Below are 20,737 nucleotides of genomic sequence, written 5' to 3'. Positions count from 1 at the left end.
CCAAATGCTAAGCCTTCATATTTATACTTTATTCAAATTCACGTTGTATGATGATGAATTAAAATCTCTTCTGAATTAAATTGGTCGTCCTGAAAAGGACGGTTGGTTTTATATACAGTATTGTTTTTATTTATTAAAGGTTGCCGCCAATTTAAGCCTTCTTTTCGGTCTTTTTAGGTAAAAGCACCGCCTGGATGTTAGGTAGAACACCACCCTGAGCAATGGTTACGCCCGAGAGGAGCTTGTTTAACTCCTCGTCATTACGAATAGCCAGTTGCAGGTGACGTGGAATTATGCGCGTCTTTTTATTATCGCGTGCTGCATTGCCAGCCAACTCCAGAACTTCAGCGGCTAAATATTCCATAACAGCAGCCAGGTAAACAGGAGCGCCGGCACCAACACGTTCAGCATAGTTACCCTTGCGAAGCAGGCGGTGGATACGGCCAACTGGGAATTGAAGGCCAGCTCGATTCGAACGCGACTTTGCCTTTCCCTTTACTTTACCACCTTTACCACGACCAGACATTTTCTATTTTTTTTTTTTTTATTTCACAAATACACTTCTCACTGGCTCACTGGCTCACACACAAATGTTGATGTCCGACCAAGTGTTAGGCCTTTATATTTATACTTTTTTAAGCATCATATACGCTCTGCTAAGGGTTGGACGGCTTCTTATAAGTTAAACCTGAAGGCGATGTTAAACAAAAATATACAAATATGTAGCAATTCAGTGGTAGAAAAATATTGCTAAAGCAACTGTGAAGTGTTGTGTTATTTTAACTCAAGTGAATTAAATTAATCTGAAGTGAAAAATGCCGCCAAACACCAGTGGAAAGGCAGCGAAAAAGGCTGGTAAAGCCCAGAAAAATATAACCAAGAACGACAAGAAGAAGAAGCGCAAGAGGAAGGAGAGTTATGCCATCTACATATACAAAGTTCTGAAGCAGGTTCATCCTGATACAGGCATTTCATCGAAGGCAATGAGCATCATGAACAGTTTTGTGAATGACATTTTCGAGCGCATTGCTGCTGAAGCTTCCCGTTTGGCCCACTATAATAAACGATCGACAATAACGAGTCGCGAAATCCAAACGGCAGTCCGACTACTTCTGCCCGGTGAATTGGCTAAGCACGCCGTAAGTGAAGGCACCAAAGCCGTTACCAAGTACACCAGCTCAAAGTAAATGTCTGATCGCCCGCTTCATAGCAGCAACAACGTTCCAAAAGGCCCTTTTCAGGGCCATCAAATTTTTCATAAGCAGAGTTAATAATTTTCATACATTTCTTTTAAATAAAATTTACATGGCACCCCTTTACTGTGATAAAAAACAAAATCTATTATAATGGGCGAACATATATTAATATAACTATTTTGGTCAATATTTATAAACAAACTATTTTTACAAATCATATCGTTCACCTATATGATATGCAGTTCTTATTGCTTGAAATCGACTGAAACAAAACAATTTTTAGTCACCCATTTTTATGAGAATCGTGGAGGAGGACCGGACCGTATACAATTCCATTGTATTTGCATCAGCTAAGTTTATCGTAATTTGCTTCGAAAAATGATTAAATTATTTATTAATTTTATTAATATACGTTTTTTTTTAAACTTTTGTGCTCAAAGTGAAACATTTTTCAATTCTCATTATTTTTGTTACAAAATTAACTAACAAATTATGGTCTAAAACCCTTTGTAACAGTTTTAAACAAAAATTGTTAAATTTTTCATACATATACTTGTACACCTAGAAGTAATAACAAATATATTAACAAAATTAGAAAAAGATAAGATTATTTGAAACCATTTAAATCACATTTGAAAATTATTTTTTCTCTTTCTTAGTTGTTTGTAGCCCTGAAAAGGGCTTTGTTTCAAATGAATTTTTATATTTGCATATACAAAATTTCACATATGCATTCATTTCTTGACTACTGCTGTCTTTGCCTTTTTGGCGGAAGCTGCAGCCTTTGGTTTTTTCGGTGCCGATGCTGTCTTCTTTGGCTTGGCACTAGTAGTAGTAGTTTTGGCCTTTGGAGTTTTTGGTTTTACAGCACTCGATTTAGGCTTCGATGTAGTTGATTTTGCCTTAACTGTACCACTTTTCTTTGCGTCTTTTGCCTTTGCCTTCTCCTTTGTCTTTTTCTCGGCAGTCTTTTTAGTGGCAACAGATTTTTTAACTTTAGATTTCTTGTCACCGGCTGCAGAGGCCTTCTTGGCGACGCCGCTCGACTTCTTTTTAGCTGCTCCAACTGCTGGTGCAACTTTTTTCTTACTTTTCTCGACGGAACTGACTTTTGGCTTTGGCTCTTTTTTAGCGGCCGCAGATAATTTAAACGAACCAGATGCGCCTTTGCCTTTTGTTTGGATGAGTTTTCCATTTGCAACAGCTGACTTCAAATATTTCTTAATGAACGGGGCCAATTTCTGGGCATCGCATTTATATGTGGCACTAATGTACTTTTTAATTGCCAAAAGTGATGACCCACCGCGCTCCTTCAAATTCTTGATTGACGCGTCGACCATTTGCTGGGTTGGCGGATGTGATGGTGGAGCTGTAGCTTTTTTCGATTTGGCGGCAGTTGCCTTCTTGACAGTGACCTTTTTCTCCGCTTGTGCAATGGCAATCGGAGAGGCGGCCGATGTAACAGCAACGATAGAATCAGACATTTCTTTTAACTTCACTTTCACACTTGTAAAATTATAAAACGGTTTGCTTTCAGAAATTTTACGAATTTTTAGTCACCCATTTTTATGAGAATCGTGGAGGAGGGCGGTATACAAATGAATGTGGCATTGGTCGTTCTCGACAGCTAAGTTTATGGCAATCTAAAAGGTAATTTGCTTCGAAAAATGATTAGATGTAAAAAAAATCATTTGAAATGCAATTTAATAATATCTATAAGCTTGACAGAGTTTAATAAACTTAAGTTTGTGTTGATACTTTTGTGAGTTCATTTTTAAATGGCACTCAAAGTGAAACATTATTCTTTAATGGTCAATAATTTTGCTTACAAAATGAATTTATTATAAGAAATTATGCTATAAAATCATTTGTAACGGGTTTTAAACAAAATTTAAACAATTTTGTATACAAATCTAAACGAATGATTTATTAAAATGCAAAAAAATATATTTATTGAATGCTTTCAAAGTAGCCCTACCTTGCATAAAACGACCATCGGAGTAGCATATAGCATTCAAACAAATTACCAAATATAGTTTAAGAATATAGTTTTAAAAGTCCAATTTATTTTAGCATTCATTCAAAAGAAGTTAAACTTGCTTTAATAATTTGTTAAGTATTTAAGATTTTATATTATCATTTCTGGACCCATTATAAGTTGTTAACGAATTTCCAAGGAGTCATAAAAAAATGGAGTTTGATAACTTACAAGTACTAACAAATGTATTAACAAAACTAGAAAGAGTTAGTTATTAAATAAATAATAAATTCCGAGTTTTAAACGTGTTTTGTTATGTTATAAGTAGTTTCGCATGTTTGTCTAAATAGCAGGAAAATCCATTGCTCTATTTAATTCAAGTGCTTTATTTTGTATTTTGAAAAATATAACAATATACAAGTATTTATTTAAGTAAAAAATTTATTAAATAAATAACAAATTTTACATTTTTTTGGGAAAATCATATTTTATTTATTTGTTTGAATACCAGTAACAACCATTAAATCGTATATAACGTGTGTTCAGTATTCAGAAAAAACAATCGATTTTCTCAATGTATATTTCTTTTAATTGAGAAAATGATAATCGCAATAGCATGATTTAATTTACTTGATGAATGAAAAATACATATACAAGTATATGACTTCATATTTATATATTTGCATTGTTATGTGAAATGCCAGGCATTTGTGTAAATAATGGAATAAATGTAAATAATCATAATATAAAACGAAAAATGCTGTATACCAAGCAATAGTTAATCTCTTTGTTAGCTATTTGTGGTCCTGAAAAGGACCGATTATTGATTTTATAATTTGGAAAATGAAGCGCTGAAATTTCAACTTATGCACGTTCACCACGAATACGTCTGGCCAATTGAATGTCCTTGGGCATGATTGTAACACGCTTGGCATGAATTGCGCACAAATTTGTATCTTCAAAAAGACCAACCAGATAGGCTTCGCTAGCTTCCTGTAATGCCATTACCGCTGAACTTTGGAATCGCAAATCAGTTTTAAAGTCCTGTGCTATCTCACGAACCAAACGCTGGAATGGCAGTTTGCGAATCAATAGCTCAGTGCTTTTCTGGTAGCGGCGGATCTCACGAAGTGCAACTGTACCGGGGCGATAACGATGTGGCTTTTTTACACCACCGGTGGCTGGTGCACTTTTACGAGCAGCTTTGGTAGCCAGCTGCTTGCGAGGCGCTTTGCCACCGGTCGATTTTCGGGCAGTTTGCTTGGTGCGAGCCATTATACAAGTATTTATTCCGTACTAATCTACTACACTGTATACACTGTCACTGATGAAAACACAATATTCGTATTGCTTGCTTTGCGCCTTCTTTATATAGAAATTTGGCCGCACAATGCGATTGGTGGTTGTTTGAACGAGATGTGCGAAAGAGAGATAGGAAGATTATCCGACTCGCTCGTGTTTTCGTGTTATTTTTGTATAAATACGAGCGTATGTGGCCGCAACAGCGTTAGTTTCGTTGTGAATTTTGTGCAGTTAAAGTGAATTAGTGAGAAATGACTGGTCGTGGTAAAGGTGGCAAAGGCTTGGGCAAGGGTGGCGCAAAACGTCATCGCAAAGTATTGCGTGATAACATTCAGGGTATCACAAAGCCAGCTATCCGTCGTTTGGCTCGACGTGGCGGTGTAAAACGCATCTCTGGCTTAATTTATGAAGAGACCCGTGGTGTGCTCAAGGTGTTTTTGGAGAATGTTATTCGTGATGCTGTCACCTATACGGAACATGCCAAAAGGAAAACAGTCACAGCTATGGATGTTGTATATGCATTAAAAAGACAAGGCCGCACCCTTTACGGTTTCGGCGGTTAAGAAGTTACATTTGCCCAAATGTGCAAATAAAGAAAACAATCGGTCCTTTTCAGGACCACAACATATATTTTTAAAAGAGAAAAATATTCAAATCATACTTTTATTTTACAAAAAGCTGTACAATCGATACTCTTCATTTATATTTTCATAATATATTGAACCTTTTCAGGACCACAACATATTTTTTTAAAAGAGAAAAATATTCAACTCATACTTTTATTTTACATACGCATATTTAAAAAAACAAACATATTGTACAGCTTACATTCCATCCATTTATATTTTCATAATTTAGGAGTAAAATATGGCAAACGTTGGCAGTGTTAAAAATTCGAGTATAAATACTTGCACTCAAGTAATTATTATACGTATTGACCAAATTCAAAAGGGATAAAAAATACTTTCGAATTAAAAATATATAATACGCATTATATACATACAAGTAGTATATTCTACGGTTCACGACATGCTGCCCGACCAAATGCTAAGCCTTCATATTTATACTTTATTCAAATTCACGTTGTATGATGATGAATTAAAATCTCTTCTGAATTAAATTGGTCGTCCTGAAAAGGACGGTTGGTTTTATATACAGTATTGTTTTTATTTATTAAAGGTTGCCGCCAATTTAAGCCTTCTTTTCGGTCTTTTTAGGTAAAAGCACCGCCTGGATGTTAGGTAGAACACCACCCTGAGCAATGGTTACGCCCGAGAGGAGCTTGTTTAACTCCTCGTCATTACGAATAGCCAGTTGCAGGTGACGTGGAATTATGCGCGTCTTTTTATTATCGCGTGCTGCATTGCCAGCCAACTCCAGAACTTCAGCGGCTAAATATTCCATAACAGCAGCCAGGTAAACAGGAGCGCCGGCACCAACACGTTCAGCATAGTTACCCTTGCGAAGCAGGCGGTGGATACGGCCAACTGGGAATTGAAGGCCAGCTCGATTCGAACGCGACTTTGCCTTTCCCTTTACTTTACCACCTTTACCACGACCAGACATTTTCTATTTTTTTTTTTTTTTATTTCACAAATACACTTCTCACTGGCTCACTGGCTCACACACAAATGTTGATGTCCGACCAAGTGTTAGGCCTTTATATTTATACTTTTTTAAGCATCATATACGCTCTGCTAAGGGTTGGACGGCTTCTTATAAGTTAAACCTGAAGGCGATGTTAAACAAAAATATACAAATATGTAGCAATTCAGTGGTAGAAAAATATTGCTAAAGCAACTGTGAAGTGTTGTGTTATTTTAACTCAAGTGAATTAAATTAATCTGAAGTGAAAAATGCCGCCAAAGACCAGTGGAAAGGCAGCGAAAAAGGCTGGTAAAGCCCAGAAAAATATAACCAAGAACGACAAGAAGAAGAAGCGCAAGAGGAAGGAGAGTTATGCCATCTACATATACAAAGTTCTGAAGCAGGTTCATCCTGATACAGGCATTTCATCGAAGGCAATGAGCATCATGAACAGTTTTGTGAATGACATTTTCGAGCGCATTGCTGCTGAAGCTTCCCGTTTGGCCCACTATAATAAACGATCGACAATAACGAGTCGCGAAATCCAAACGGCAGTCCGCCTACTTCTGCCCGGTGAATTGGCTAAGCACGCCGTAAGTGAAGGCACCAAAGCCGTTACCAAGTACACCAGCTCAAAGTAAATGTCTGATCGCCCGCTTCATAGCAGCAACAACGTTCCAAAAGGCCCTTTTCAGGGCCATCAAATTTTTCATAAGCAGAGTTAATAATTTTCATACATTTCTTTTAAATAAAATTTACATGGCACCCCTTTACTGTGATAAAAAACAAAATCTATTATAATGGGCGAACATATATATTAATATAACTATTTTGGTCAATATTTATAAACAAACTATTTTTACAAATCATATCGTTCACCTATATGATATGCAGTTCTTATTGCTTGAAATCGACTGAAACAAAACAATTTTTAGTCACCCATTTTTATGAGAATCGTGGAGGAGGACCGGACCGTATACAATTCCATTGTACTTGCATCAGCTAAGTTTATCGTAATTTGCTTCGAAAAATGATTAAATTATTTATTAATTTTATTAATATACGTTTTTTTTAAACTTTTGTGCTCAAAGTGAAACATTTTTCAATTCTCATTATTTTTGTTACAAAATTAACTAACAAATTATGGTCTAAAACCATTTGTAACAGTTTTAAACAAAAATTGTTAAATTTTTCATACATATACTTGTACACCTAGAAGTAATAACAAATATATTAACAAAATTAGAAAAAGATAAGATTATTTGAAACCATTTAAATCACATTTGAAAATTATTTTTTCTCTTTCTTAGTTGTTTGTAGCCCTGAAAAGGGCTTTGTTTCAAATGAATTTTTATATTTGCATATACAAAATTTCACATATGCATTCATTTCTTGACTACTGCTGTCTTTGCCTTTTTGGCGGAAGCTGCAGCCTTTGGTTTTTTCGGTGCCGATGCTGTCTTCTTTGGCTTGGCACTAGTAGTAGTAGTTTTGGCCTTTGGAGTTTTTGGTTTTACAGCACTCGATTTAGGCTTCGATGTAGTTGATTTTGCCTTAACTGTACCACTTTTCTTTGCGTCTTTTGCCTTTGCCTTCTCCTTTGTCTTTTTCTCGGCAGTCTTTTTAGTGGCAAGCAGATTTTTTAACTTTAGATTTCTTGTCACCGGCTGCAGAGGCCTTCTTGGCGACGCCGCTCGACTTCTTTTTAGCTGCTCCAACTGCTGGTGCAACTTTTTTCTTACTTTTCTCGACGGAACTGACTTTTGGCTTTGGCTCTTTTTTAGCGGCCGCAGATAATTTAAACGAACCAGATGCGCCTTTGCCTTTTGTTTGGATGAGTTTTCCATTTGCAACAGCTGACTTCAAATATTTCTTAATGAACGGGGCCAATTTCTGGGCATCGCATTTATATGTGGCACTAATGTACTTTTTAATTGCCAAAAGTGATGACCCACCGCGCTCCTTCAAATTCTTGATTGACGCGTCGACCATTTGCTGGGTTGGCGGATGTGATGGTGGAGCTGTAGCTTTTTTCGATTTGGCGGCAGTTGCCTTCTTGACAGTGACCTTTTTCTCCGCTTGTGCAATGGCAATCGGAGAGGCGGCCGATGTAACAGCAACGATAGAATCAGACATTTCTTTTAACTTCACTTTCACACTTGTAAAATTATAAAACGGTTTGCTTTCAGAAATTTTACGAATTTTTAGTCACCCATTTTTATGAGAATCGTGGAGGAGGGCGGTATACAAATGAATGTGGCATTGGTCGTTCTCGACAGCTAAGTTTATGGCAATCTAAAAGGTAATTTGCTTCGAAAAATGATTAGATGTAAAAAAAATCATTTGAAATGCAATTTAATAATATCTATAAGCTTGACAGAGTTTAATAAACTTAAGTTTGTGTAGATACTTTTGTGAGTTCATTTTTAAATGGCACTCAAAGTGAAACATTATTCTTTAATGGTCAATAATTTTGCTTACAAAATGAATTTATTATAAGAAATTATGCTATAAAATCATTTGTAACGGGTTTTAAACAAAATTTAAACAATTTTGTATACAAATCTAAACGAATGATTTATTAAAATGCAAAAAAATATATTTATTGAATGCTTTCAAAGTAGCCCTACCTTGCATAAAACGACCATCGGAGTAGCATATAGCATTCAAACAAATTACCAAATATAGTTTAAGAATATAGTTTTAAAAGTCCAATTTATTTTAGCATTCATTCAAAAGAAGTTAAACTTGCTTTAATAATTTGTTAAGTATTTAAGATTTTATATTATCATTTCTGGACCCATTATAAGTTGTTAACGAATTTCCAAGGAGTCATAAAAAAATGGAGTTTGATAACTTACAAGTACTAACAAATGTATTAACAAAACTAGAAAGAGTTAGTTATTAAATAAATAATAAATTCCGAGTTTTAAACGTGTTTTGTTATGTTATAAGTAGTTTCGCATGTTTGTCTAAATAGCAGGAAAATCCATTGCTCTATTTAATTCAAGTGCTTTATTTTGTATTTTGAAAAATATAACAATATACAAGTATTTATTTAAGTAAAAAATTTATTAAATAAATAACAAATTTGACATTTTTTTGGGAAAATCATATTTTATTTATTTGTTTGAATACCAGTAACTAACCATTAAATCTTATACTATATAACGTGTGTTCAGTATTCAGAAAAAACAATCGATTTTCTCAATGTATATTTCTTTTAATTGAGAAAATGATAATCGCAATAGCATGATTTAATTTACTTGATGAATGAAAAATACATATACAAGTATATGACTTCATATTTATATATTTGCATTGTTATGTGAAATGCCAGGCATTTGTGTAAATAATGGAATAAATGTAAATAATCATAATATAAAACGAAAAATGCTGTATACCAAGCAATAGTTAATCTCTTTGTTAGCTATTTGTGGTCCTGAAAAGGACCGATTATTGATTTTATAATTTGGAAAATGAAGCGCTGAAATTTCAACTTATGCACGTTCACCACGAATACGTCTGGCCAATTGAATGTCCTTGGGCATGATTGTAACACGCTTGGCATGAATTGCGCACAAATTTGTATCTTCAAAAAGACCAACCAGATAGGCTTCGCTAGCTTCCTGTAATGCCATTACCGCTGAACTTTGGAATCGCAAATCAGTTTTAAAGTCCTGAGCTATCTCACGAACCAAACGCTGGAATGGCAGTTTGCGAATCAATAGCTCAGTGCTTTTCTGGTAGCGGCGGATCTCACGAAGTGCAACTGTACCGGGGCGATAACGATGTGGCTTTTTTACACCACCGGTGGCTGGTGCACTTTTACGAGCAGCTTTGGTAGCCAGCTGCTTGCGAGGCGCTTTGCCACCGGTCGATTTTCGGGCAGTTTGCTTGGTGCGAGCCATTATACAAGTATTTATTCCGTACTAATCTACTACACTGTATACACTGTCACTGATGAAAACACAATATTCGTATTGCTTGCTTTGCGCCTTCTTTATATAGAAATTTGGCCGCACAATGCGATTGGTGGTTGTTTGAACGAGATGTGCGAAAGAGAGATAGGAAGATTATCCGACTCGCTCGTGTTTTCGTGTTATTTTTGTATAAATACGAGCGTATGTGGCCGCAACAGCGTTAGTTTCGTTGTGAATTTTGTGCAGTTAAAGTGAATTAGTGAGAAATGACTGGTCGTGGTAAAGGTGGCAAAGGCTTGGGCAAGGGTGGCGCAAAACGTCATCGCAAAGTATTGCGTGATAACATTCAGGGTATCACAAAGCCAGCTATCCGTCGTTTGGCTCGACGTGGCGGTGTAAAACGCATCTCTGGCTTAATTTATGAAGAGACCCGTGGTGTGCTCAAGGTGTTTTTGGAGAATGTTATTCGTGATGCTGTCACCTATACGGAACATGCCAAAAGGAAAACAGTCACAGCTATGGATGTTGTATATGCATTAAAAAGACAAGGCCGCACCCTTTACGGTTTCGGCGGTTAAGAAGTTACATTTGCCCAAATGTGCAAATAAAGAAAACAATCGGTCCTTTTCAGGACCACAACATATATTTTTAAAAGAGAAAAATATTCAAATCATACTTTTATTTTACAAAAAGCTGTACAATCGATACTCTTCATTTATATTTTCATAATATATTGAACCTTTTCAGGACCACAACATATTTTTTTAAAAGAGAAAAATATTCAACTCATACTTTTATTTTACATACGCATATTTAAAAAAACAAACATATTGTACAGCTTACATTCCATCCATTTATATTTTCATAATTTAGGAGTAAAATATGGCAAACGTTGGCAGTGTTAAAAATTCGAGTATAAATACTTGCACTCAAGTAATTATTATACGTATTGACCAAATTCAAAAGGGATAAAAAATACTTTCGAATTAAAAATATATAATACGCATTATATACATACAAGTAGTATATTCTACGGTTCATGACATGCTGCCCGACCAAATGCTAAGCCTTCATATTTATACTTTATTCAAATTCACGTTGTATGATGATGAATTAAAATCTCTTCTGAATTAAATTGGTCGTCCTGAAAAGGACGGTTGGTTTTATATACAGTATTGTTTTTATTTATTAAAGGTTGCCGCCAATTTAAGCCTTCTTTTCGGTCTTTTTAGGTAAAAGCACCGCCTGGATGTTAGGTAGAACACCACCCTGAGCAATGGTTACGCCCGAGAGGAGCTTGTTTAACTCCTCGTCATTACGAATAGCCAGTTGCAGGTGACGTGGAATTATGCGCGTCTTTTTATTATCGCGTGCTGCATTGCCAGCCAACTCCAGAACTTCAGCGGCTAAATATTCCATAACAGCAGCCAGGTAAACAGGAGCGCCGGCACCAACACGTTCAGCATAGTTACCCTTGCGAAGCAGGCGGTGGATACGGCCAACTGGGAATTGAAGGCCAGCTCGATTCGAACGCGACTTTGCCTTTCCCTTTACTTTACCACCTTTACCACGACCAGACATTTTCTATTTTTTTTTTTTTTTATTTCACAAATACACTTCTCACTGGCTCACACACAAATGTTGATGTCCGACCAAGTGTTAGGCCTTTATATTTATACTTTTTTAAGCATCATATACGCTCTGCTAAGGGTTGGACGGCTTCTTATAAGTTAAACCTGAAGGCGATGTTAAACAAAAATATACAAATATGTAGCAATTCAGTGGTAGAAAAATATTGCTAAAGCAACTGTGAAGTGTTGTGTTATTTTAACTCAAGTGAATTAAATTAATCTGAAGTGAAAAATGCCGCCAAAGACCAGTGGAAAGGCAGCGAAAAAGGCTGGTAAAGCCCAGAAAAATATAACCAAGAACGACAAGAAGAAGAAGCGCAAGAGGAAGGAGAGTTATGCCATCTACATATACAAAGTTCTGAAGCAGGTTCATCCTGATACAGGCATTTCATCGAAGGCAATGAGCATCATGAACAGTTTTGTGAATGACATTTTCGAGCGCATTGCTGCTGAAGCTTCCCGTTTGGCCCACTATAATAAACGATCGACAATAACGAGTCGCGAAATCCAAACGGCAGTCCGCCTACTTCTGCCCGGTGAATTGGCTAAGCACGCCGTAAGTGAAGGCACCAAAGCCGTTACCAAGTACACCAGCTCAAAGTAAATGTCTGATCGCCCGCTTCATAGCAGCAACAACGTTCCAAAAGGCCCTTTTCAGGGCCATCAAATTTTTCATAAGCAGAGTTAATAATTTTCATACATTTCTTTTAAATAAAATTTACATGGCACCCCTTTACTGTGATAAAAAACAAAATCTATTATAATGGGCGAACATATATATTAATATAACTATTTTGGTCAATATTTATAAACAAACTATTTTTACAAATCATATCGTTCACCTATATGATATGCAGTTCTTATTGCTTGAAATCGACTGAAACAAAACAATTTTTAGTCACCCATTTTTATGAGAATCGTGGAGGAGGACCGGACCGTATACAATCCCATTGTACTTGCATCAGCTAAGTTTATCGTAATTTGCTTCGAAAAATGATTAAATTATTTATTAATTTTATTAATATACGTTTTTTTTTAAACTTTTGTGCTCAAAGTGAAACATTTTTCAATTCTCATTATTTTTGTTACAAAATTAACTAACAAATTATGGTCTAAAACCCTTTGTAACAGTTTTAAACAAAAATTGTTAAATTTTTCATACATATACTTGTACACCTAGAAGTAATAACAAATATATTAACAAAATTAGAAAAAGATAAGATTATTTGAAACCATTTAAATCACATTTGAAAATTATTTTTTCTCTTTCTTAGTTGTTTGTAGCCCTGAAAAGGGCTTTGTTTCAAATGAATTTTTATATTTGCATATACAAAATTTCACATATGCATTCATTTCTTGACTACTGCTGTCTTTGCCTTTTTGGCGGAAGCTGCAGCCTTTGGTTTTTTCGGTGCCGATGCTGTCTTCTTTGGCTTGGCACTAGTAGTAGTAGTTTTGGCCTTTGGAGTTTTTGGTTTTACAGCACTCGATTTAGGCTTCGATGTAGTTGATTTTGCCTTAACTGTACCACTTTTCTTTGCGTCTTTTGCCTTTGCCTTCTCCTTTGTCTTTTTCTCGGCAGTCTTTTTAGTGGCAGCAGATTTTTTAACTTTAGATTTCTTGTCACCGGCTGCAGAGGCCTTCTTGGCGACGCCGCTCGACTTCTTTTTAGCTGCTCCAGATGGTGCAACTTTTTTCTTATTTTTCTCGACGGAACTGACTTTTGGCTTTGGCTCTTTTTTAGCGGCCGCAGATAATTTAAACGAACCAGATGCGCCTTTGCCTTTTGTTTGGATGAGTTTTCCATTTACAACAGCTGACTTCAAATATTTCTTAATGAACGGGGCCAATTTCTGGGCATCGCATTTATATGTGGCACTAATGTACTTTTTAATTGCCAAAAGTGATGACCCACCGCGCTCCTTCAAATTCTTGATTGACGCGTCGACCATTTGCTGGGTTGGCGGATGTGATGGTGGAGCTGTAGCTTTTTTCGATTTGGCGGCAGTTGCCTTCTTGACAGTGACCTTTTTCTCCGCTTGTGCAATGGCAATCGGAGAGGCGGCCGATGTAACAGCTACGATAGAATCAGACATTTCTTTTAACTTCACTTTCACACTTGTAAAATTATAAAACGGTTTGCTTTCAGAAATTTTACGAATTTTTAGTCACCCATTTTTATGAGAATCGTGGAGGAGGGCGGTATACAAATGAATGTGGCATTGGTCGTTCTCGACAGCTAAGTTTATATCAATCTAAAAGGTAATTTGCTTCGAAAAATGATTAGATGTAAAAAAAATCATTTGAAATGCAATTTAATAATATCTATAAGCTTGACAGAGTTTAATAAACTTAAGTTTGTGTAGATACTTTTGTGAGTTCATTTTTAAATGGCACTCAAAGTGAAACATTATTCTTTAATGGTCAATAATTTTGCTTACAAAATGAATTTATTATAAGAAATTATGCTATAAAATCATTTGTAACGGGTTTTAAACAAAATTTAAACAATTTTGTATACAAATCTAAACGAATGATTTATTAAAATGCAAAAAAATATATTTATTGAATGCTTTCAAAGTAGCCCTACCTTGCATAAAACGACCATCGGAGTAGCATATAGCATTCAAACAAATTACCAAATATAGTTTAAGAATATAGTTTTAAAAGTCCAATTTATTTTAGCATTCATTCAAAAGAAGTTAAACTTGCTTTAATAATTTGTTAAGTATTTAAGATTTTATATTATCATTTCTGGACCCATTATAAGTTGTTAACGAATTTCCAAGGAGTCATAAAAAAATGGAGTTTGATAACTTACAAGTATTAACAAATGTATTAACAAAACTAGAAAGAGTTAGTTATTAAATAAATAATAAATTCCGAGTTTTAAACGTGTTTTGTTATGTTATAAGTAGTTTCGCATGTTTGTCTAAATAGCAGGAAAATCCATTGCTCTATTTAATTCAAGTGCTTTATTTTGTATTTTGAAAAATATAACAATATACAAGTATTTATTTAAGTAAAAAATTTATTAAATAAATAACAAATTTGACATTTTTTTGGGAAAATCATATTCTATTTATTTGTTTGAATACCAGTAATAACCATTAAATCTTATACTATATAACGTGTGTTTCGCATTCAGAAAAAACAATCGATTTTCTTGTCTAAATAGCAGGACAATCCATTGCTCTATTTAATACAAGTGGTTTATTTTGTATTTTGAAAAATATAACAATATACAAGTATTTATTTAAGTAAAAAATTTATTAAATAAATAACAAATTTTACATTTTTTTGGGAAAATCATATTTTATTTATTTGTTTGAATACCAGTAACAACCATTAAATCGTATATAACGTGTGTTCAGTATTCAGAAAAAACAATCGATTTTCTCAATGTATATTTCTTTTAATTGAGAAAATGATAATCGCAATAGCATGATTTAATTTACTTGATGAATGAAAAATACATATACAAGTATATGACTTCATATTTATATATTTGCATTGTTATGTGAAATGCCAGGCATTTGTGTAAATAATGGAATAAATGTAAATAATCATAATATAAAACGAAAAATGCTGTATACCAAGCAATAGTTAATCTCTTTGTTACCTATTTGTGGTCCTGAAAAGGACCGATTATTGATTTTATAATTTGGAAAATGAAGCGCTGCAATTTCAACTTATGCACGTTCACCACGAATACGTCTGGCCAATTGAATGTCCTTGGGCATGATTGTAACACGCTTGGCATGAATTGCGCACAAATTTGTATCTTCAAAAAGACCAACCAGATAGGCTTCGCTAGCTTCCTGTAATGCCATTACCGCTGAACTTTGGAATCGCAAATCAGTTTTAAAGTCCTGAGCTATCTCACGAACCAAACGCTGGAATGGCAGTTTGCGAATCAATAGCTCAGTGCTTTTTTGGTAGCGGCGGATCTCACGAAGTGCAACTGTACCGGGGCGATAACGATGTGGCTTTTTTACACCACCGGTGGCTGGTGCACTTTTACGAGCAGCTTTGGTAGCCAGCTGCTTGCGAGGCGCTTTGCCACCGGTCGATTTTCGGGCAGTTTGCTTGGTGCGAGCCATTATACAAGTATTTATTCCGTACTAATCTACTACACTGTATACACTGTCACTGATGAAAACACAATATTCGTATTGCTTGCTTTGCGCCTTCTTTATATAGAATTTTGGCCGCACAATGCGATTGGTGGTTGTTTGAACGAGATGTGCGAAAGAGAGATAGGAAGATTATCCGACTCGCTCGTGTTTTCGTGTTATTTTTGTATAAATACGAGCGTATGTGGCCGCAACAGCGTTAGTTTCGTTGTGAATTTTGTGCAGTTAAAGTGAATTAGTGAGAAATGACTGGTCGTGGTAAAGGTGGCAAAGGCTTGGGCAAGGGTGGCGCAAAACGTCATCGCAAAGTATTGCGTGATAACATTCAGGGTATCACAAAGCCAGCTATCCGTCGTTTGGCTCGACGTGGCGGTGTAAAACGCATCTCTGGCTTAATTTATGAAGAGACCCGTGGTGTGCTCAAGGTGTTTTTGGAGAATGTTATTCGTGATGCTGTCACCTATACGGAACATGCCAAAAGGAAAACAGTCACAGCTATGGATGTTGTATATGCATTAAAAAGACAAGGCCGCACCCTTTACGGTTTCGGCGGTTAAGAAGTTACATTTGCCCAAATGTGCAAATAAAGAAAACAATCGGTCCTTTTCAGGACCACAACATATATTTTTAAAAGAGAAAAATATTCAAATCATACTTTTATTTTACAAAAAGCTGTACAATCGATACTCTTCATTTATATTTTCATAATATATTGAACCTTTTCAGGACCACAACATATTTTTTTAAAAGAGAAAAATATTCAACTCATACTTTTATTTTACATACGCATATTTAAAAAAACAAACATATTGTACAGCTTACATTCCATCCATTTATATTTTCATAATTTAGGAGTAAAATATGGCAAACGTTGGCAGTGTTAAAAATTCGAGTATAAATACTTGCACTCAAGTAATTATTATACGTATTGACCAAATTCAAAAGGGATAAAAAATACTTTCGAATTAAAAATATATAATACGCATTATATACATACAAGTAGTATATTCTACGGTTCATGACATGCTGCCCGACCAAATGCTAAGCCTTCATATTTATACTTTATTCAAATTCACGTTGTATGATGATGAATTAAAATCTCTTCTGAATTAAATTGGTCGTCCTGAAAAGGACGGTTGGTTTTATATACAGTATTGTTTTTATTTATTAAAGGTTGCCGCCAATTTAAGCCTTCTTTTCGGTCTTTTTAGGTAAAAGCACCGCCTGGATGTTAGGTAGAACACCACCCTGAGCAATGGTTACGCCCGAGAGGAGCTTGTTTAACTCCTCGTCATTACGAATAGCCAGTTGCAGGTGACGTGGAATTATGCGCGTCTTTTTATTATCGCGTGCTGCATTGCCAGCCAACTCCAGAACTTCAGCGGCTAAATATTCCATAACAGCAGCCAGGTAAACAGGAGCGCCGGCACCAACACGTTCAGCATAGTTACCCTTGCGAAGCAGGCGGTGGATACGGCCAACTGGGAATTGAAGGCCAGCTCGATTCGAACGCGACTTTGCCTTTCCCTTTACTTTACCACCTTTACCACGACCAGACATTTTCTATTTTTTTTTTTTTTTATTTCACAAATACACTTCTCATTGGCTCACTGGCTCACACACAAATGTTGATGTCCGACCAAGTGTTAGGCCTTTATATTTATACTTTTTTAAGCATCATATACGCTCTGCTAAGGGTTGGACGGCTTCTTATAAGTTAAACCTGAAGGCGATGTTAAACAAAAATATACAAATATGTAGCAATTCAGTGGTAGAAAAATATTGCTAAAGCAACTGTGAAGTGTTGTGTTATTTTAACTCAAGTGAATTAAATTAATCTGAAGTGAAAAATGCCGCCAAAGACCAGTGGAAAGGCAGCGAAAAAGGCTGGTAAAGCCCAGAAAAATATAACCAAGAACGACAAGAAGAAGAAGCGCAAGAGGAAGGAGAGTTATGCCATCTACATATACAAAGTTCTGAAGCAGGTTCATCCTGATACAGGCATTTCATCGAAGGCAATGAGCATCATGAACAGTTTTGTGAATGACATTTTCGAGCGCATTGCTGCTGAAGCTTCCCGTTTGGCCCACTATAATAAACGATCGACAATAACGAGTCGCGAAATCCAAACGGCAGTCCGCCTACTTCTGCCCGGTGAATTGGCTAAGCACGCCGTAAGTGAAGGCACCAAAGCCGTTACCAAGTACACCAGCTCAAAGTAAATGTCTGATCGCCCGCTTCATAGCAGCAACAACGTTCCAAAAGGCCCTTTTCAGGGCCATCAAATTTTTCATAAGCAGAGTTAATAATTTTCATACATTTCTTTTAAATAAAATTTACATGGCACCCCTTTACTGTGATAAAAAACAAAATCTATTATAATGGGCGAACATATATATTAATATAACTATTTTGGTCAATATTTATAAACAAACTATTTTTACAAATCATATCGTTCACCTATATGATATGCAGTTCTTATTGCTTGAAATCGACTGAAACAAAACAATTTTTAGTCACCCATTTTTATGAGAATCGTGGAGGAGGACCGGACCGTATACAATCCCATTGTACTTGCATCAGCTAAGTTTATCGTAATTTGCTTCGAAAAATGATTAAATTATTTATTAATTTTATTAATATACGTTTTTTTTAAACTTTTGTGCTCAAAGTGAAACATTTTTCAATTCTCATTATTTTTGTTACAAAATTAACTAACAAATTATGGTCTAAAACCCTTTGTAACAGTTTTAAACAAAAATTGTTAAATTTTTCATACATATACTTGTACACCTAGAAGTAATAACAAATATATTAACAAAATTAGAAAAAGATAAGATTATTTGAAACCATTTAAATCACATTTGAAAATTATTTTTTCTCTTTCTTAGTTGTTTGTAGCCCTGAAAAGGGCTTTGTTTCAAATGAATTTTTATATTTGCATATACAAAATTTCACATATGCATTCATTTCTTGACTACTGCTGTCTTTGCCTTTTTGGCGGAAGCTGCAGCCTTTGGTTTTTTCGGTGCCGATGCTGTCTTCTTTGGCTTGGCACTAGTAGTAGTAGTTTTGGCCTTTGGAGTTTTTGGTTTTACAGCACTCGATTTAGGCTTCGATGTAGTTGATTTTGCCTTAACTGTACCACTTTTCTTTGCGTCTTTTGCCTTTGCCTTCTCCTTTGTCTTTTTCTCGGCAGTCTTTTTAGTGGCAGCAGATTTTTTAACTTTAGATTTCTTGTCACCGGCTGCAGAGGCCTTCTTGGCGACGCCGCTCGACTTCTTTTTAGCTGCTCCAGATGGTGCAACTTTTTTCTTATTTTTCTCGACGGAACTGACTTTTGGCTTTGGCTCTTTTTTAGCGGCCGCAGATAATTTAAACGAACCAGATGCGCCTTTGCCTTTTGTTTGGATGAGTTTTCCATTTACAACAGCTGACTTCAAATATTTCTTAATGAACGGGGCCAATTTCTGGGCATCGCATTTATATGTGGCACTAATGTACTTTTTAATTGCCAAAAGTGATGACCCACCGCGCTCCTTCAAATTCTTGATTGACGCGTCGACCATTTGCTGGGTTGGCGGATGTGATGGTGGAGCTGTAGCTTTTTTCGATTTGGCGGCAGTTGCCTTCTTGACAGTGACCTTTTTCTCCGCTTGTGCAATGGCAATCGGAGAGGCGGCCGATGTAACAGCTACGATAGAATCAGACATTTCTTTTAACTTCACTTTCACACTTGTAAAATTATAAAACGGTTTGCTTTCAGAAATTTTACGAATTTTTAGTCACCCATTTTTATGAGAATCGTGGAGGAGGGCGGTATACAAATGAATGTGGCATTGGTCGTTCTCGACAGCTAAGTTTATATCAATCTAAAAGGTAATTTGCTTCGAAAAATGATTAGATGTAAAAAAAATCATTTGAAATGCAATTTAATAATATCTATAAGCTTGACAGAGTTTAATAAACTTAAGTTTGTGTAGATACTTTTGTGAGTTCATTTTTAAATGGCACTCAAAGTGAAACATTATTCTTTAATGGTCAATAATTTTGCTTACAAAATGAATTTATTATAAGAAATTATGCTATAAAATCATTTGTAACGGGTTTTAAACAAAATTTAAACAATTTTGTATACAAATCTAAACGAATGATTTATTAAAATGCAAAAAAATATATTTATTGAATGCTTTCAAAGTAGCCCTACCTTGCATAAAACGACCATCGGAGTAGCATATAGCATTCAAACAAATTACCAAATATAGTTTAAGAATATAGTTTTAAAAGTCCAATTTATTTTAGCATTCATTCAAAAGAAGTTAAACTTGCTTTAATAATTTGTTAAGTATTTAAGATTTTATATTATCATTTCTGGACCCATTATAAGTTGTTAACGAATTTCCAAGGAGTCATAAAAAAATGGAGTTTGATAACTTACAAGTATTAACAAATGTATTAACAAAACTAGAAAGAGTTAGTTATTAAATAAATAATAAATTCCGAGTTTTAAACGTGTTTTGTTATGTTATAAGTAGTTTCGCATGTTTGTCTAAATAGCAGGAAAATCCATTGCTCTATTTAATTCAAGTGCTTTATTTTGTATTTTGAAAAATATAACAATATACAAGTATTTATTTAAGTAAAAAATTTATTAAATAAATAACAAATTTGACATTTTTTTGGGAAAATCATATTCTATTTATTTGTTTGAATACCAGTAATAACCATTAAATCTTATACTATATAACGTGTGTTTCGCATTCAGAAAAAACAATCGATTTTCTTGTCTAAATAGCAGGACAATCCATTGCTCTATTTAATACAAGTGGTTTATTTTGTATTTTGAAAAATATAACAATATACAAGTATTTATTTAAGTAAAAAATTTATTAAATAAATAACAAATTTTACATTTTTTTGGGAAAATCATATTTTATTTATTTGTTTGAATACCAGTAACAACCATTAAATCGTATATAACGTG

General features: G+C 35.0%; 15 protein-coding genes across 15 annotated transcripts; 6 read left to right on the top strand and 9 right to left on the bottom strand.

The window, feature by feature from the left end:
- Positions 1–80: 80 nt before the first annotated feature.
- LOC115630363 (histone H2A) lies at positions 81–546 on the bottom strand. Its single transcript, XM_030526896.1, has one exon. The coding sequence runs from the start codon at positions 524–526 to the stop codon at positions 152–154; it is 375 nt and encodes a 124-aa protein (XP_030382756.1). The 5' UTR covers positions 527–546; the 3' UTR covers positions 81–151.
- A 269-nt stretch (positions 547–815) lies between these two features.
- LOC115630367 (histone H2B-like) lies at positions 816–1,241 on the top strand. The gene has a single exon (XM_030526900.1). The coding sequence runs from the start codon at positions 816–818 to the stop codon at positions 1,185–1,187; it is 372 nt and encodes a 123-aa protein (XP_030382760.1). The 3' UTR covers positions 1,188–1,241.
- A 621-nt stretch (positions 1,242–1,862) lies between these two features.
- LOC115630361 (histone H1-like) lies at positions 1,863–2,704 on the bottom strand. Its single transcript, XM_030526895.1, has one exon. The coding sequence runs from the start codon at positions 2,678–2,680 to the stop codon at positions 1,931–1,933; it is 750 nt and encodes a 249-aa protein (XP_030382755.1). The 5' UTR covers positions 2,681–2,704; the 3' UTR covers positions 1,863–1,930.
- Positions 2,705–3,981: 1,277 nt separating this feature from the next.
- LOC115630340 lies at positions 3,982–10,005 on the bottom strand. Its single transcript, XM_030526873.1, has 5 exons — positions 9,570–10,005; positions 8,002–8,208; positions 7,476–7,682; positions 5,704–6,045; positions 3,982–4,470 (listed from the first exon to the last, which is right to left on the bottom strand). Exons 1-5 carry the CDS (start codon positions 9,972–9,974, stop codon positions 4,039–4,041), a joined length of 1,593 nt encoding a protein of 530 aa, XP_030382733.1. The 5' UTR covers positions 9,975–10,005; the 3' UTR covers positions 3,982–4,038.
- LOC115630369 (histone H4) lies at positions 4,698–5,092 on the top strand. Its single transcript, XM_030526902.1, has one exon. It carries the CDS (start codon positions 4,728–4,730, stop codon positions 5,037–5,039), a length of 312 nt encoding a protein of 103 aa, XP_030382762.1. The 5' UTR covers positions 4,698–4,727; the 3' UTR covers positions 5,040–5,092.
- Positions 5,597–6,063, bottom strand: LOC115630364 (histone H2A). Its single transcript, XM_030526897.1, has one exon. The coding sequence runs from the start codon at positions 6,040–6,042 to the stop codon at positions 5,668–5,670; it is 375 nt and encodes a 124-aa protein (XP_030382757.1). The 5' UTR covers positions 6,043–6,063; the 3' UTR covers positions 5,597–5,667.
- Positions 6,265–6,759, top strand: LOC115630365 (histone H2B). The gene has a single exon (XM_030526898.1). The coding sequence runs from the start codon at positions 6,333–6,335 to the stop codon at positions 6,702–6,704; it is 372 nt and encodes a 123-aa protein (XP_030382758.1). The 5' UTR covers positions 6,265–6,332; the 3' UTR covers positions 6,705–6,759.
- A 217-nt stretch (positions 10,006–10,222) lies between the features above and the next one.
- LOC115630339 (histone H4-like) lies at positions 10,223–16,363 on the top strand. The gene is made up of 2 exons (XM_030526872.1): positions 10,223–10,559; positions 15,997–16,363. The coding sequence occupies exons 1-2, from the start codon at positions 10,253–10,255 to the stop codon at positions 16,308–16,310; spliced, it is 621 nt and encodes a 206-aa protein (XP_030382732.1). The 5' UTR covers positions 10,223–10,252; the 3' UTR covers positions 16,311–16,363.
- Positions 11,122–11,588, bottom strand: LOC115630353 (histone H2A). The gene has a single exon (XM_030526886.1). It carries the CDS (start codon positions 11,565–11,567, stop codon positions 11,193–11,195), a length of 375 nt encoding a protein of 124 aa, XP_030382746.1. The 5' UTR covers positions 11,568–11,588; the 3' UTR covers positions 11,122–11,192.
- Positions 11,782–12,276, top strand: LOC115630356 (histone H2B). The gene has a single exon (XM_030526890.1). It carries the CDS (start codon positions 11,850–11,852, stop codon positions 12,219–12,221), a length of 372 nt encoding a protein of 123 aa, XP_030382750.1. The 5' UTR covers positions 11,782–11,849; the 3' UTR covers positions 12,222–12,276.
- LOC115630350 (histone H1-like) lies at positions 12,899–13,713 on the bottom strand. The gene has a single exon (XM_030526883.1). The coding sequence runs from the start codon at positions 13,711–13,713 to the stop codon at positions 12,967–12,969; it is 747 nt and encodes a 248-aa protein (XP_030382743.1). The 3' UTR covers positions 12,899–12,966.
- On the bottom strand, positions 15,250–15,751 carry LOC115630351 (histone H3). Its single transcript, XM_030526884.1, has one exon. It carries the CDS (start codon positions 15,718–15,720, stop codon positions 15,310–15,312), a length of 411 nt encoding a protein of 136 aa, XP_030382744.1. The 5' UTR covers positions 15,721–15,751; the 3' UTR covers positions 15,250–15,309.
- Positions 16,364–16,867: 504 nt separating the features above from the next.
- LOC115630354 (histone H2A) lies at positions 16,868–17,334 on the bottom strand. Its single transcript, XM_030526887.1, has one exon. The coding sequence runs from the start codon at positions 17,311–17,313 to the stop codon at positions 16,939–16,941; it is 375 nt and encodes a 124-aa protein (XP_030382747.1). The 5' UTR covers positions 17,314–17,334; the 3' UTR covers positions 16,868–16,938.
- Positions 17,335–17,536: 202 nt separating this feature from the next.
- On the top strand, positions 17,537–18,030 carry LOC115630355 (histone H2B). The gene has a single exon (XM_030526889.1). It carries the CDS (start codon positions 17,604–17,606, stop codon positions 17,973–17,975), a length of 372 nt encoding a protein of 123 aa, XP_030382749.1. The 5' UTR covers positions 17,537–17,603; the 3' UTR covers positions 17,976–18,030.
- Positions 18,031–18,651: 621 nt separating this feature from the next.
- LOC115630349 (histone H1-like) lies at positions 18,652–19,466 on the bottom strand. Its single transcript, XM_030526882.1, has one exon. The coding sequence runs from the start codon at positions 19,464–19,466 to the stop codon at positions 18,720–18,722; it is 747 nt and encodes a 248-aa protein (XP_030382742.1). The 3' UTR covers positions 18,652–18,719.
- Between the last annotated feature and the right edge of the window lie 1,271 nt (positions 19,467–20,737).

The sequence above is a fragment of the Scaptodrosophila lebanonensis genome, unplaced genomic scaffold (genome assembly GCF_003285725.1).
Source record: "Scaptodrosophila lebanonensis strain 11010-0011.00,11010-0021.00 unplaced genomic scaffold, SlebRS2 tig00000414-arrow-arrow-pilon, whole genome shotgun sequence".
Taxonomy (NCBI): Eukaryota; Metazoa; Arthropoda; class Insecta; order Diptera; family Drosophilidae; genus Scaptodrosophila; species Scaptodrosophila lebanonensis.
The sequence above is the reverse complement of the archived record's forward strand: the minus strand, read 5'-3'. Positions and strand labels throughout refer to the sequence as shown.

Coding starts and splice junctions, on each gene's coding strand:
- LOC115630340 (XM_030526873.1), bottom strand. CDS start 9,974: ATGGCTCGCACCAAGCAAACTGCCCGAAAATCGACCGGTGGCAAAGCG. Junction 8,209..9,569: donor GACGTATTCGTGGTGAACGT/GCATAAGTTGAA, acceptor GTGAAAGTGAAG/TTAAAAGAAATGTCTGATTC. Junction 7,683..8,001: donor GCGGTGGGTCATCACTTTTG/GCAATTAAAAAG, acceptor GCCACTAAAAAG/ACTGCCGAGAAAAAGACAAA.
- LOC115630351 (XM_030526884.1), bottom strand. CDS start 15,720: ATGGCTCGCACCAAGCAAACTGCCCGAAAATCGACCGGTGGCAAAGCG.
- LOC115630339 (XM_030526872.1), top strand. CDS start 10,253: ATGACTGGTCGTGGTAAAGGTGGCAAAGGCTTGGGCAAGGGTGGCGCA. Junction 10,560..15,996: donor CACCCTTTACGGTTTCGGCG/GTTAAGAAGTTA, acceptor TGAATTAGTGAG/AAATGACTGGTCGTGGTAAA.
- LOC115630349 (XM_030526882.1), bottom strand. CDS start 19,466: ATGTCTGATTCTATCGTAGCTGTTACATCGGCCGCCTCTCCGATTGCC.
- LOC115630361 (XM_030526895.1), bottom strand. CDS start 2,680: ATGTCTGATTCTATCGTTGCTGTTACATCGGCCGCCTCTCCGATTGCC.
- LOC115630355 (XM_030526889.1), top strand. CDS start 17,604: ATGCCGCCAAAGACCAGTGGAAAGGCAGCGAAAAAGGCTGGTAAAGCC.
- LOC115630353 (XM_030526886.1), bottom strand. CDS start 11,567: ATGTCTGGTCGTGGTAAAGGTGGTAAAGTAAAGGGAAAGGCAAAGTCG.
- LOC115630365 (XM_030526898.1), top strand. CDS start 6,333: ATGCCGCCAAAGACCAGTGGAAAGGCAGCGAAAAAGGCTGGTAAAGCC.
- LOC115630356 (XM_030526890.1), top strand. CDS start 11,850: ATGCCGCCAAAGACCAGTGGAAAGGCAGCGAAAAAGGCTGGTAAAGCC.
- LOC115630364 (XM_030526897.1), bottom strand. CDS start 6,042: ATGTCTGGTCGTGGTAAAGGTGGTAAAGTAAAGGGAAAGGCAAAGTCG.
- LOC115630367 (XM_030526900.1), top strand. CDS start 816: ATGCCGCCAAACACCAGTGGAAAGGCAGCGAAAAAGGCTGGTAAAGCC.
- LOC115630350 (XM_030526883.1), bottom strand. CDS start 13,713: ATGTCTGATTCTATCGTAGCTGTTACATCGGCCGCCTCTCCGATTGCC.
- LOC115630369 (XM_030526902.1), top strand. CDS start 4,728: ATGACTGGTCGTGGTAAAGGTGGCAAAGGCTTGGGCAAGGGTGGCGCA.
- LOC115630363 (XM_030526896.1), bottom strand. CDS start 526: ATGTCTGGTCGTGGTAAAGGTGGTAAAGTAAAGGGAAAGGCAAAGTCG.
- LOC115630354 (XM_030526887.1), bottom strand. CDS start 17,313: ATGTCTGGTCGTGGTAAAGGTGGTAAAGTAAAGGGAAAGGCAAAGTCG.